At 46.7% G+C, this 14,843-nt stretch overlaps 1 protein-coding gene across 2 annotated transcripts in view; it reads right to left on the reverse strand.

The window, feature by feature from the left end:
* Positions 1 to 1,164: 1,164 nt before the first annotated feature.
* Positions 1,165 to 14,843, reverse strand: part of BORA (BORA aurora kinase A activator) — an 88,634-nt gene continuing 74,955 nt past the window's right edge. For both annotated transcript variants that reach the window (XM_075336821.1, XM_075336820.1), the window contains 4 exons: positions 6,771 to 7,345; positions 5,140 to 5,271; positions 4,468 to 4,627; positions 1,165 to 4,377 (listed from right to left, as the gene is read on the reverse strand). In XM_075336821.1, coding sequence (XP_075192936.1) covers positions 4,325 to 4,377; positions 4,468 to 4,627; positions 5,140 to 5,271; positions 6,771 to 7,345 — 920 coding nt within the window. In that variant the 3' untranslated portion in view covers positions 1,165 to 4,324. The remainder of the gene's footprint in view (positions 4,378 to 4,467; positions 4,628 to 5,139; positions 5,272 to 6,770; positions 7,346 to 14,843) is intronic.

The raw sequence follows: 14,843 nt of genomic DNA on the forward strand, positions 1-14,843 counted from the left end.
ATAAGAAATAATATACACACAGCACAGTAGTATTCATGTACTGATTAATGGATCATATTAATCCTTTATGGTCATATTACATTTTTCTGGATTCTTCTCTGGTCCTCTTGATTTCTGTGGTTTTATTTTTCTGACTTTGATTTATTTTCTCTTTATCATGTCATTCAAATTTATAGGTCTATTTCTATTCAATTTTTGTGTGCGAATTTTGACACAGAAAAATTATATTTAATTACATCATGATGTTTTTGTTCTTGTATATTATTTGTTATACTAATGTATGATTTTTGTATAATGTCTCCAGAACATCTTCATTTCATTTACTGGACTGAATATTTTAGAATGAATAAATGTATTACAGTTCACTTAGGAGTGCATGGTATTTGCGTTTAATATATTTTTTATGGATTTTCAAAGATAACCAAATGATACTCAATAACAAGGCACATACAGAACCATCATGAGCACAAGTACTTAAGTGCATACATATACATAAGAAAAAGCGTAAGATTAACCAGCTTTGAGATAATGAAAGTGGGAAACAGAAAGAAGGAAAGATACTCCCTCAAGAGAAAAAAAAAGGTGGTGGAGGGGGAAGATTACTGAGGCTCTGAACACAGGAATCCCCTAAAGCCGGAATAAGAAACTACAAAGGTCGTGGGCGCACAGTAGCACGCATCATGATACAACCTATCTCGGAACAGTCAGGCACATCGAGGGGGAGAGGAAGGCCTCCCACTGGAACCATTTAGTGGCCACGGAAGATTGCTCCTTGTGAGACTGGGCCATTAAGATCTCCATATGACGAGACAAGAATACCTCAGTGAACCATTCCTCAAAGGAGGGTCAGTTGATCTCCAGTGGAGGGGAATCAATGTTTTAGCTGCTTCCAGCAAATGTCACACTAAAGATTTTTTTAATAGGCCACCTTAGACATCGGAAACATGAACAAAAGCATCGCCTCCGAGAGTGCATGGTCATGGCTCTGGACCCTACCATTGCACCCATTAACAGTGTTAGCTGTGCCATGTTCCTCTTGTAAGACTGCATTTACCACATTTATCAGACAGACATTCTCCATTTATGAAGATGGGGAAACAGCTTTAAAACACAAATATGTGAAAATATATATTATGGAACAAAAACGACAAAGAAAAGTAACCATTCAAAATAAAAATAACATTTATTATTGATAACCAGACATGGTTTACAGTGATGCCTAAAACAATATGTACATAGTTAAGACAAAAATCCCTTGAAGGAAGCAGCAAGATACATTTATACAAATTGTTTCTAAAGAATACAGAAAGAGTAAAGGAGTTTTCTGGGACTATTAAGCAACTGAAAAAAAAGTAATAAAAATTTATATTGCACTACATAATATTGAATAATGTGTGTCACGGTGATGATAAAACCCTCTGCAACGAGAGAATGGGAAATTAGAATTTTAAAATTTTCTATAGGTTGAAGTCCCAGAAAACCCCAAGAAGTAAAAAACAATCAATGATTCAAATATCAAATTCCACATAAGTCTAGCAGCATTTAACTTATTTACCTTTTTTGGCAGCATTACATAATGTACTATTCTTTCAAGTATCTTTATTATGGCTCATGCAGACTTGTGTGAAACTCGATTCGAGCACTGACTGACCAAGGGTTTCCAGACCGGAGCTGGACAGTCTCATAGGCATATATGAGGCTGTCGAGGTCAGATCAGGAGACCCGCGGAGAGTCCGTGCTTAGACGGAGTCTCCAGATGTCTCCATGAGTCCATACTCTTGGATCTGGAATCATGAACATTTCCATCAAATCAGAATAGATATTACAATTTTTATAAACTTAAAAGTTTGCCAGAAATGATGTCCATAAAAGTCCTGATTTAGGAATCTAATTATTACATCATTTTCTATGGTGGATTGAAAACAGGACGCTCGATGCCCGATAAGTAGTGAATCCTCAGATGCTACATTTTACCTTTCTGGACTGGTAAAATGCTAACTTGCTACATGGGTATGTCTACATTACACTTGAAGGATACATTTTTTTCCTAAGTGGTTCAACGTACATCACGCATGAAAACTGTGGCAAGAGTGTCAGTGACCTTCAAGGAAACCCCATCACAACCCAGCTTCCACTATTACATTGTAGATTGCTGAGAATAGTTCTAAAGCATGAGGTTTAGGTCATTACTGCGCCACCTGACCATCACGGCTTCATTTCCTGCAGTTCATATATATGAAGGCCGCAAGGAATCCGTGGCCTCAGGGCGATGCTACTATGTGCAGTACGATGGTGGTCATCAGCACAGGAAGGAAAAAAAAGCATCAGAGAGCCACAGCATTGGTGCTAGAGGCTGGGGATTGTTTACCATTTCTACTGTTACTGGGATTTTTTTTATACAAAAATAAAAGAAAAAAAAAACACAAACCAAAAAACCTACCAGCAAAGCCCTTTAATGATGGTCTACAATGGACTATCACGTAAATTTAAAAAAATGTCACTAGTCAGTCATAGTACAAAAGAGATGGCAGCTCAATAAGCACAGATGATACTCTGTTCTAGCACCTATATGAACCCATTCATCATATGCTTGAGAGACTCCTTTCTATGGCCAATATCTTTTATAGCGTCTAACAATAGTCCACTTTAAAGCAGAGCCATCACCAGATATCACAATACAATCTCTATACATTACATAGATTTTAGAACCTGGTGAGGCTGTTGTACTTCCATTCGGACATGGATTTTGAATAGCTGTATAGTACTTTGCTAAACTTTTTCTGGCTTCTATTTAATTGAGCATTTTAGAAATCCAGCTCAACCTTTCAGGATTATACAACCATTTAGAAAAGATTTTTTTTTAAAAGTACAACAAATCATTAGATCCAGGATCTATCTAATGTATGCAGTTGGCATGGGGAGACCTAGGGACAGAGTCTGTTAAAATAAGAAGTATCAACAAATTCCATAATCCATCCCGATAATCTATGTGATGGTGTGTTAATGTATACTTATCGTTCACTGTCTTCCCCAGTTTCCAGATCACACAAGGGTTTGGGTGTGGACCCAAGTCACCTTCTTAAAGCAGCACTCCTAGGATGTTTTTTTAACTGTGTATATGGTCATGTAGTGTAGCGAGTGTGTTAATATACTCATTTACACTCTCTTTCTCCGGAGTCCAGCGCCTCTTCTCAGTGACGTCACCGCACTTCTGACTCTACGGGGCACACTACTCTCTGTGGCTTTTACAATGTATTTATGGGACCAGGGCTATGCTGGAAACTGGTGAAGATGGCGATCGAGAGGTAATTTTATTATACTTACACACCATTATATAGAGAATTAAAAGGGATTGCGAAACAAAAATTTTGTTGAAACTTCTTTAAAATGGGCCTCTATGCATTAAATTGTCATTTAGGTGAAGTCACCAATTTCTTTTACATTACAAGCAGTGGGCATTCAATCTACACAAGGCTGTCAGTGTGCACAGAAGGTATGAGCAAGGGTTAATTTCATAGAATTTGCACATCAGTTATTAGTGTGCGTCAGTCTGATGGATATTTGTAATGCATTTTACTGAATGTAATTATGGCCATTATTTGCATTGTATACAGGGGAGTACACATCAATCATTCCGAAATGCGTCAAATTAGCAATTGCCGCCTACTAGGAAGCAGGAGAATGCCGCGTCTAGTGGTTTTTAGATATAGCTGTGAATACCATCACTATAACGGGCATGTGTACAATGTGGAAATGTAAACTGGCGGCTGGGTGTGCAGATAGGAATCGGACAACAGGACTTTACAGTGTAACGACCACTATATAACAGTTTTTATACATGACAGGCTCTGGACTGTGCTGCTAATCAGTGGTGGTCCAGATTCGTAGACCCCCAAGTCAGTCACAAGACCTCTCTAACGTTTACAGCTCCTGCATGAGCTGCGTGCAATAAGAGGTCTATGGGTTCTATAGTAAGTCTATGGATCCACAGACAGCTCTAAGAGTGATTGTACAGTAGACCCATAGACTTACTATTGAGGCCATACATAGCTCCATGTGGGTAGTTTCAAACTTCAGAGTGATATTTTGACAATCGTCGGGGGTCTCAGTCCCCGGACCACCACCGATCAGCAGCTCTATACAGCGCCTGTCATTAAAACTTTCATATAGTGCTAGTTACACTTTAATCACATTACCCAATGCTAGGGCTTTAACTAATCAAAGCAGAAAAGAAATAAAAGGCATTGCTTTAATAAATAGGGCATTAAGTTAGTGGTTACAAACCACCTCTTCACATTTGGAGGTAAAATAGTTACAGGTATTGCTAATGTGATAGAGACTTCTCATCCATGGTCTGCTGTGGACTCTGGAGATGTACTAAAGACCAAGACAAGAAAAAATTAGAAAGACATGAGCGGGATTGTAATTCTGCATTACTCCATGTCATACGGCAGTGCCCAGACGTACCATTCTTATGTAACCTGTTATACTGCCGGTCGCTGCTCAGCTTCCAAGTCCCAGAGTGAAGTGCAGGATGCATTTTGTGAGCTTTAGGAAGAGGGCGGTCACCTTCTGGAGACTCCGGATCTAGTAGTCTATGTCCTTTAATGTCCAATGTCAAAAAGTCCTTAGAGAAAAACAAACATGGTTATTGTGTAACAAAAACGCCAGAACTTTGGACAAACAGCAATATGAACTATACAATGACTAATAGTGCTAGCTGGTAGGTGGAAAAGAATCTCAATGTACAAATCATGCAAGTGAAGGACCACAGCATACAGCTCAAAGACTGGAAAAAGTGTGACCAGTGGCTTCTGGTCATATGGGTATGACCTCACAGGTCCTGCAAGTGAAAAGGGAATAATTTGTATAATACTTACGTTAATTCTAACAGGGGGAAGGAATAACTATGCATACCCCCGAGATATTATCTGATCCTCAGCTGCTGTCACTCAAGAAGCTGCCGATTTTATAAACTTTACTTTCTTGGGTTTCAAAACCTAAACATCCGAGCTGACCACTACAGGTATGTATAGAATCAGCCTGATAGTGCCAGTACAGCACTGGCTTTAGGTTATATGAAAAAATCCTGGTGATTGGTTCCCTTAAAATATTGCCAGTATTGAATGGCATACCTACCTTTGTTTTCAGAAGTCGAGACCCATTCTGATTTTCACATATTTGTGTATCAATTTCTTTGTAGCCTCCATCTGTGCCAATGCCATCCATGATACTGGATCCACAGGTTTGTGTTGTGTAACCACTGTCCACCTTTACATTAACACATAAGAGAATTAAGAACACTAGATACAGTCTATATACATGGATTCTCACAGTAAATCTAACAGTACTAAAATTTCCAATATAGTTATAGCAAACTAGAAGAGATTAAAAATGGAAATTACTGAGTCCAACTGATGCAACGGATCCTGTAAAAAAAAACAAAAAACGCATCTGTCGTACCAGCCTAACAGTGTTTTTTACCCGTTCTGGGCATGCTTAGTTACTAAAGACTGAGTCCGTCGCTGGAATCCGTCATTTGACGGATTGCAACGGATCCTGCGCACATAGGCTTACATTCTTAAAAAAAAGAAAAAAGACAGACGTTGACTGATCCGTTGCTGTCCGTTTTTTTTCGACGTTCACAAAAAAATTGCTGTGGACGTTACGTCCATCAGCCGCACAGACAATTTTTGACGGATCCGTCATACGAATGATGAAACTTGAGGCCATCCGTCGCTAATACAAGTCAATGAGGAAAAAAACTGATCCATTTATTTCACATTTCGACAGATTGCGACTGATGCAAGAAAACTGATGTGTGAAAGGGGCCTTCGTGAAAGTTGGCTTATATCTGCTTTACAACTAGGATATTGTGAGATTTGGCCCCATATATTAGGGTTACTCACTTGGACCACAATCTGCGATGGATTCGTCACATCAGTCACAAAACGGATTGTGACTGACGGAAAAAAAATCTGATGTGTGAAAGAGGCCTAAGATCACAAATGACAAGGGTGCCCAACTCTGCAGGGACACATTCAACTGCTGAGGATTCTTGGGAGGATGATGAACTGGTTTCCTATATCATTTCTGAAGTTTATCTGGACTCTGCACCACTAGTCTAGTAACACTTGCTGTCTTTTCCTTGCGATTGTTATGGGAAAGGGTCTGCATCCAAATCAGCGCCCATCAATATCTACAATGTAACCAGCTTGAATTTTGGAGCATGTGCTGAACAAGGCAGAAAGTGGTATCTGACCGGGAACGTCAAGGAGTTATAAAAGATATACAAGATGAGATCTTTCTAGCCATTACTTTAGAGCACACCTCCGCTTTCAAAAGGAAAAACGACTATGGTGCAGACCCTGCTGCGCTCTGTACTGTGGGGTATCAAAAACTGCTACTAGAGCAATTTAGAAAACGATTATTCTGCATAGTCCTGCACTGTAATGGTCTTTCTTATGAAAGTGGAGGAATTCTTAAATTAAAAGCAATATCACTATATGCCAACACCATGAGGGCAGGATATATATGCACTATTTTTTGGGTGTAAAGTTGCATACAGAGCACCACACTTATTGGCAGCTAATATTTTGTGTATAGAGAAATGGTATTGTTCTGCAGTAAAGAGAAAAAAAAAAGTTTAGCACAAAACCAAAAGCGGTCATAATAAATGATGCTTGGTACATGAACTGTATGACTGGGAACCCCAGGCAGCGAGATCAGACATACGAGTTGCTGTAGGACACATGCATGGAGATCATTACCTGAATGCTGCTGTTGTCACAGGGGATCACACTGCTCTCCGCTAAAGGAGACATGCACATGTGAGACATCTCTACACTAAACGTATTACCAGTTATGAAACTGGTCATTGGGGTGTTATCATTCCCCGCCGCATCCTTAACCCAAATCTGATAGTCTTCACTCTCCGTAGGATCCACCATTTCCACAGTATCATTGTCTTTCAGCTCATCTGCAGCTTGCACCATCACCGGCTGGGAGCACGGGTTAGGAGAGAGGTTATCTGCGGAGTGCGTGACACGAGCGTCCGGAGAATACGTGTCCATGTTATGTAGCTGTAACACAATACTGCCTTCAGGTAAGGACAGGCGAGCGGGGGGAGAGTTCTCCTTCTCCTCCTCTACACGGTCTATGGTAATGGGAATCTGAAAGAGAGACGTCCGGTGCTGCGCAGTCTCTCTGCAGGACTTCGCTTTCATCTGAAACACGTTCCTGATGGGAGAGCAGCCTTCAATTAGAGGACTGGCAGTGCAAGAGTTAACCATGGATCTGGAAGCAGAGAGCGTCTCCGGTGAAGGGAAAGACAGCTTCTTCTGTTCTGTAAGTAGAGGATTACACGTTATTAACTAGGGACCATAAAAAGGACAGCTACAGAACGACACAGGATGAAGTGGTCTACTTTTCATTTGTCAGCCATGTGGATTCTGAGTGAATGTCGTAACTGGAATGTAAAACTTTTTATATGTCTTTAAAGGGAATCCATCATCATGTTTTGCTGTGTAATCTGAGAGCAGCATGATATAGAGAAAGAAGGGAATTTTGTTACTTACCGTAAATTCCTTTTCTTCTAGCTCCTATTGGGAGACCCAGACGATTGGTGTATAGCACTGCCTCCGGAGGCCACACAAAGCAATTACACTAAAAAGTGTAAGGCCCCTCCCCTTCTGGCTATACACCCCCAGTGGGATCACTGGCTCACCAGTTTTAGTGCAAAAGCAAGAAGGAGGAAAGCCAATAACTGGTTTAAACAAATTCACTCCGAAGTAACGTCGGAGAACTGAAAACCATTCAACATGAACAACATGTGTACCCGAAAAACAACCAAAAATCCCGAAGGACAACAGGGCGGGTGCTGGGTCTCCCAATAGGAGCTAGAAGAAAAGGAATTTACGGTAAGTAACAAAATTCCCTTCTTCTTCGGCGCTCCATTGGGAGACCCAGACGATTGGGACGTCCAAAAGCTGTCCCTGGGTGGGTAAAGAAATACCTCATGTTAGAGCTGCAAAGACAGCCCTCCCCTACGGGGAGGCAACTGCCGCCTGCAGGACTCTTCTACCTAGGCTGGCGTCCGCCGAAGCATAGGTATGCACCTGATAATGTTTGGTGAAAGTGTGCAGACTCGACCAGGTAGCTGCCTGGCACACCTGTTGAGCCGTAGCCTGGTGTCGTAATGCCCAGGACGCACCCACGGCTCTGGTAGAATGGGCCTTCAGCCCTGATGGAACCGGAAGCCCAGCAGAACGGTAGGCTTCAAGAATTGGTTCTTTGATCCATCGAGCCAGGGTGGCTTTGGAAGCCTGCGACCCTTTGCGCTTACCAGCGACAAGGACAAAGAGTGCATCCGAGCGGCGCAGGGGCGCCGTACGGGAAATGTAGATTCTGAGTGCTCTCACCAGATCCAACAAATGTAAATCCTTTTCATACCGATGAACTGCATGCGGATAAAAGGAAGGCAAGGAGATATCCTGATTAAGATGAAAAGAGGATACCACCTTAGGGAGAAACTCCTGAATGGGGCGCAGCACTACCTTGTCCTGGTGGAACACCAGGAAAGGAGCCTTGGATGACAGCGCCGCTAGTTCGGACACTCTCCGAAGAGACGTGACCGCTACCAGAAAAGCCACTTTCTGTGAGAGTCGAGAAAGTGACACATCCCTCAGAGGCTCGAAGGGCGGCTTCTGGAGAGCAACCAGGACCTTGTTTAGATCCCACGGATCTAACGGCCGCCTGTACGGAGGTACGATATGACAAACCCCCTGCAGGAACGTGCGCACCTGAGAAAGTCGTGCTAGACGCTTCTGAAAAAACACGGATAGTGCCGAGACTTGCCCTTTAAGGGAGCCGAGCGACAAGCCCTTTTCCAACCCAGATTGCAGGAAGGAAAGAAAGACAGGTAACGCGAATGGCCAGGGAGATACTCCTTGTGCAGAGCACCAGGATAAGAAAATCTTCCACGTTCTGTGGTAGATCTTAGCAGAAGTGGACTTCCTAGCCTGTCTCATGGTGGCCACGACCCCTTGGGATAATCCTGAAGACGCTAGGATCCAGGACTCAATGGCCACACAGTCAGGTTCAGGGCCGCAGAATTCCGATGGAAAAACGGCCCTTGGGACAGTAAGTCTGGACGGTCTGGTAGTGCCCACGGTTGGCCGACCGTGAGATGCCACAGATCCGGGTACCACGACCTCCTCGGCCAGTCTGGGGCGACGAGTATGACGCGGCCGCAATCTGATCTGATCTTGCGTAACACTCTGGGCAAGAGTGCCAGAGGTGGAAACACATAAGGGAGCCGGAACTGCGACCAATCTTGCACTAAGGCGTCTGCCGCCAGAGCTCTTTGATCGCGAGACCGCGCTATGAAGGTCGGGACCTTGTTGTTGTGCCGAGACGCCATTAGGTCGACGTCCGGCACCCCCCAGCGGCGGCAGATTTCCTGAAACACGTCCGGGTGAAGGGACCATTCCCCTGCGTCCATGCCCTGGCGACTGAGGAAGTCTGCTTCCCAGTTTTCTACGCCCGGGATGTGAACTGCTGATATGGTGGATGCTCTTTCCTCTACCCACATCAGAATCCGCCTGACTTCCCGGAAGGCTTGCCGACTGCGTGTCCCTCCTTGGTGGTTGATGTATGCCACCGCTGTGGAGTTGTCCGACTGAATTCGGATCTGCTTTCCTTCCAGCCACTGCTGGAAGGCTAATAGGGCAAGATACACTGCCCTGATCTCCAGAACATTGATCTGAAGGGTGGACTCCTGCTGAGTCCACGTCCCTTGAGCCCTGTGGTGGAGAAAAACTGCTCCCCACCCTGACAGACTCGCGTCTGTCGTGACCACTGCCCAGGATGGGGGCAGGAATGATCTTCCCTGTGATAATGAGGTGGGAAGAAGCCACCATTGCAGAGAGTCCTTGGTCATCTGAGAAAGGGAGACTGTCCTGTCTAGGGAAGTTGTCTTCCCGTCCCATTGGCGGAGAATGTCCCATTGAAGTGGGCGCAGATGAAACTGCGCGAACGGGACTGCCTCCATTGCTGCCACCATCTTCCCTAGGAAGTGCATGAGGCGCCTTAAGGGGTGCGACTGACCCTGAAGGAGAGACTGCACCCCTGTCTGTAGTGACCGCTGCTTGTCCAGCGGAAGCTTCACTATCGCTGAGAGTGTATGAAACTCCATGCCAAGATACGTTAGTGATTGAGTCGGTGCCAGGTTTGACTTTGAAAAGTTGATGATCCACCCGAAAGTCTGGAGAGTCTCCAGCGCAACATTCAGGCTGTGTTGGCATGCCTCTTGAGAGGGTGCTTTGACAAGTAGATCGTCTAAGTAAGGAATCACCGAATGTCCCTGAGAATGCAAGACTGCTACCACTGCCGCCATGACCTTGGTGAAAACCCGTGGGGCTGTCGCCAGACCAAATGGCAAAGCTACGAACTGGAGATGGTCGTCTCCTATCACGAAACGTAAAAAACGTTGGTGCTCTGTAGCAATCGGCACGTGGAGATAAGCATCTTTGATGTCTATTGATGCAAGGAAATCTCCTTGAGACATTGAGGCAATGACGGAGCGTAGGGATTCCATCCGGAACCGCCTGGCGTTCACATGCTTGTTGAGCAGCTTTAGGTCCAGAACAGGACGGAACGAGCCGTCCTTTTTTGGAACCACGAAGAGATTGGAGTAAAAACCTTTTCCTTGTTCCTGCAGAGGAACAGGGATCACCACTCCTTCTGCTCTTAGTGAGCACACCGCCTGCAGAAGGGCATTTGCTCGGTCGGGATGTGGGGAGGTTCTGAAGAACCGAGGCGGAGGATGAGAACTGAATTCTATCCTATACCCGTGAGACAAAATGTCTGCTACCCACTGGTCTTTGACCTGTGGCAGCCAAATGTCGCAAAAGCGGGAGAGCCTGCCACCGACCGAGGATGCGGAGGGATGAGGCCGAAAGTCATGAGGCAGCCGCCTTGGAAGCGGTTCCTCCGGTTGCTTTCTTGGGGCGTGAATGAGCCCGCCAGGAATCTGAGCTCCTTTGCTCCTTCTGAGTCCCTTTGGACGAGGAGAATTGGGTCTTGCTGGAGCCTCGAAAGGACCGAAACCTCGACTGCCACTTCCTCTGTTGAGGTTTGCTCGATCTGGGCTGGGGTAAGGAGGAGTCCTTACCTTTGGACTGTTTAATGATCTCAGCCAATTGCTCCCCAAACAGTCTGTCTCCAGACAGTGGCAAGCTGGTTAAACATTTCTTGGAAGCAGAATCTGCTTTCCATTCCTTTAACCACAAGGCTCTGCGCAAAACCACAGAGTTGGCAGACGCCATTGAGGTACGGCTCGTAGAGTTCAGGACAGCGTTGATAGCGTAAGTCGCAAACGCAGACATTTGCGAGGTTAGGGACGCTACTCGCGGCACTGCTGGACGTATGATAGAGTCCACCTGTGCCAGGCCAGCTGAAATAGCTTGGAGTGCCCACACGGCCGCGAATGCTGGAGCAAACGACGCGCCGATAGCTTCATAGACAGACTTTAACCAAAGGTCCATCTGTCTGTCATTGGCATCTTTAAGTGAAGCCCCATCTTCCACTGCAACTATGGATCTAGCCGCAAGCCTGGAGATTGGGGGGTCCACCTTTGGACACTGGGTCCAGCGTTTGACCACGTCAGGGGGAAAGGGATAACGTGTATCCTTAAGACGTTTGGAGAAACGCTTATCTGGATAAGCATGATGTTTCTGGACTGATTCTCTGAAGTCAGAGTGGTCCAGAAAAGTACTCAATTTACGCTTAGGATACCGGAAATGGAACTTCTCCTGCTGTGCAGCTGCCTCCTCTGCTGAAGGGGCTGGGGGAGAAATATCCAACAGTCTATTGATGGCCGCTATAAGGTCATTTACCATAGCGTCACCATCAGGGGTATCTAGATTGAGAGCGGTGTCAGGATTAGATTCCTGATCACCCATCTCTGTCTCCTCATACAGAGCCTCGTCTCGCTGAGACCCTGACCAGTGTGATGACGGCGAGGGTCTTTCCCAGCGAGCCCGCTTAGGCTGCCTGGGACTGTCATCCGAGTCAGAGTCTTCAGCCTGTGATGCCTGGGACCCCCTTGAAGTACGGATTAGTTCCAACTGAGGGGGGCCGGGGAGCATAGACACAGCAGTGTCCATGGTCTGAGAAACTGGCCTGGACTGCAAGGTTTCCAGGATTTTTGTCATAGTCACAGACATCTTATCAGCAAAAACTGCAAATTCTGTCCCCGTCACCGGGGCAGGGTTCACAGGCGTCTCTGCCTGGGCCACTACTACCATAGACTCTGGCTGCCGAAGTGGCACAGGGATTGAACATTGCACACAATGGGGGTCATTGGAACCTGCCGGTAGATTAGCCCCACATGCGGCACAAGCAGTGCATACCGCCTGTGCCTTGGCACCCTTGCGTTTTGCGGATGACATGTTGTTGTCTCCTCAGAGCAATGTAGGGTATAAGCCAAGAAGCGAATGTACAGTGCAATATAAATATATATATGGTACAGGGAAAAAATGCACCAAAAAACACTGTGGCACTAGTGGGGCCAGCACTTATGTGCAGCTTACCGCCCGCATAAACGCGGGTGTGTGGTCGCCAGAGTCCCTTGTCTGAGTCCCCCAGAGCCTGTGTCCGTTCTCCAGCCAGACTGCATGCAGGAATGGCTGCCGGCGTCCTGTGGAGAGGGGCGGGCCCTGGGCGTGTTGAGACCAAGAGCGGGAAACTTGCGTCCCCACTGTGCCCAGTGAGAGGGCTGGAGTATGTAAATAAGACTCCAGCCCTCGGCGCTGGCTATAGAACAGCGTCTCTCCCTTTCCCTGATTGACAGGGTGGGGGCGGGAACGAACCGTAACTAGGCCGCAAAAGCCGGGGACTAGATTTATGAGCGCTGCCGCCGTAAAAGCGCGGGCAGCGCGAGTCCCCGGCGCACTACAAGTCCCAGCGGCGCCGCCGCTCCCGGAGCGGCCGGCGCGGTAGTTCCCAAGACATAAAATCACTCAGCTAAGCTGCAGTGACTCTAACCCGAGCGCGCAGCGCTAGTGCCCCCGGCGCACTAGCACACCCAGCAAGCCTGGAGTGTGCGTGGCCTGTCTGTGCGGGGACACAGAGTACCTGAACGTTGCAGGGCCTTGTCCCTGACTGTACTCAGCTCCTCCAGCAGGGTCTCTGGGTCTGTGGATGGAGCTCGGCCTCAGGGTTTGGGGGCCGGTAAGATCCCACTTCCACAGAGCCCCTCAGGGGGATGGGGAAGGAAAGCAGCATGTGGGCTCCAGCCTCCGTACCCGCAATGGGTACCTCAACCTTACAAACCGCAAGTGGGGTGAGAAGGGAGCATGCTGGGGGCCCCATATGGGCCCTCTTTTCTTCCATCTGATAGAGTCAGCAGCTACTGCTGACTAAACAGTGGAGCTATGCGTGGATGTCTGACCTCCTTCGCACAAAGCAGAAAACTGGTGAGCCAGTGATCCCACTGGGGGTGTATAGCCAGAAGGGGAGGGGCCTTACACTTTTTAGTGTAATTGCTTTGTGTGGCCTCCGGAGGCAGTGCTATACACCAATCGTCTGGGTCTCCCAATGGAGCGCCGAAGAAGATGCAGATTCCTGCCACATAGACTGGGCTGCATGTGGTAATTTTGACAAAAAAAGAGAATTTTGTTAATTACCGTAAATTCTTTTTCTTATAGTTCCGTATTGGGAGACCCAGACCATGGGTGTTTAGCTTCTGCCTCCGGAGGACACACAAAGTACTACACTCAAACGTGTAGCTCCTCCCTCTGAGCTTATACACCCCCTGGTAGCCAGTCCTAGCCAGTTTAGTGCAAAAGCTGAAGGAGAATAGCCACACACAAGTAGAACCGAGTAAGAACCGGAACAACCGGAGACTCTGTCCACGACAACAGCCGGTGATAACACACGGAACAAGAAAATTGCCAACAGGCAACAGGGAGGGAGCTGGGTCTCCCAATACGGAACTATAAGAAAAAGAATTTACGGTAAGTAACAAAATTCTCTTTTTCTTTATCGTTCCTTTGGGAGACCCAGACCATGGGACGTTCCAAAGCTGTCCCTGGGTGGGAATAAACAGAAAAAACTAAGAAGTAGGCGGAGCCTAACTTCACAAGTGGGCGACAGCCGCCTGAAGGATGCGTCTGCCCAAGCTCGCATCTGCCGAAGCATGAGCATGCACTTGGTAGTGCTTCGAAAAGGTATGCAGGCTAGTCCAAGTGGCAGCCTGACAGACTTGTTGAGCCGTAGCCTGGTGCCTAAAAGCCCAAGAGGCACCGACAGCTCTGGTCGAGTGTGCTTTGATCCCCGGCGGGGGAGGCACCTGAGTACTCTGGTAGGCGTCCGAAATGGTCGATCTAATCCAACGGGCCAAGGTCGGCTTAGAAGCAGAGAGACCCTTGCGCCGCCCTGTGGTTAGCACAAAAAGAGAGGTGCACCGCCTAAGTGCAGCGGTGCGAGACACATAAATCCGGAGAGCACGCACCAGATCTAGAGTATGCAGCGCTTTCTCAAAGCGATGAACAGGGGCCGGACAGAAGGAAGGCAAGGAAATATCCTGGTTAAGGTGGAAGGGAGAGACCACCTTAGGAAGAAAGTCCGGGGTCGGACGGAGAACTACCTGTCTTGGTGAAAAAACAAAAAAGGTGACTGAGGAGAGCGCAGCCAAATCAGAGACTCTCCTGAGAGAAGTTATGGCAACTAGAAAGGCCACCTTTTGAGAAAGACGACACAAAGAAACCTCCCTAAGGGGCTCGAAAGGGAGTTTCTGCAATACCGTGAGGACCAAGTTAAGGTCCCAGGGATCCAAGGGC

The sequence above is a fragment of the Anomaloglossus baeobatrachus genome, chromosome 2 (assembly GCF_048569485.1).
Source record: "Anomaloglossus baeobatrachus isolate aAnoBae1 chromosome 2, aAnoBae1.hap1, whole genome shotgun sequence".
Classification (NCBI taxonomy): Eukaryota; Metazoa; Chordata; class Amphibia; order Anura; family Aromobatidae; genus Anomaloglossus; species Anomaloglossus baeobatrachus.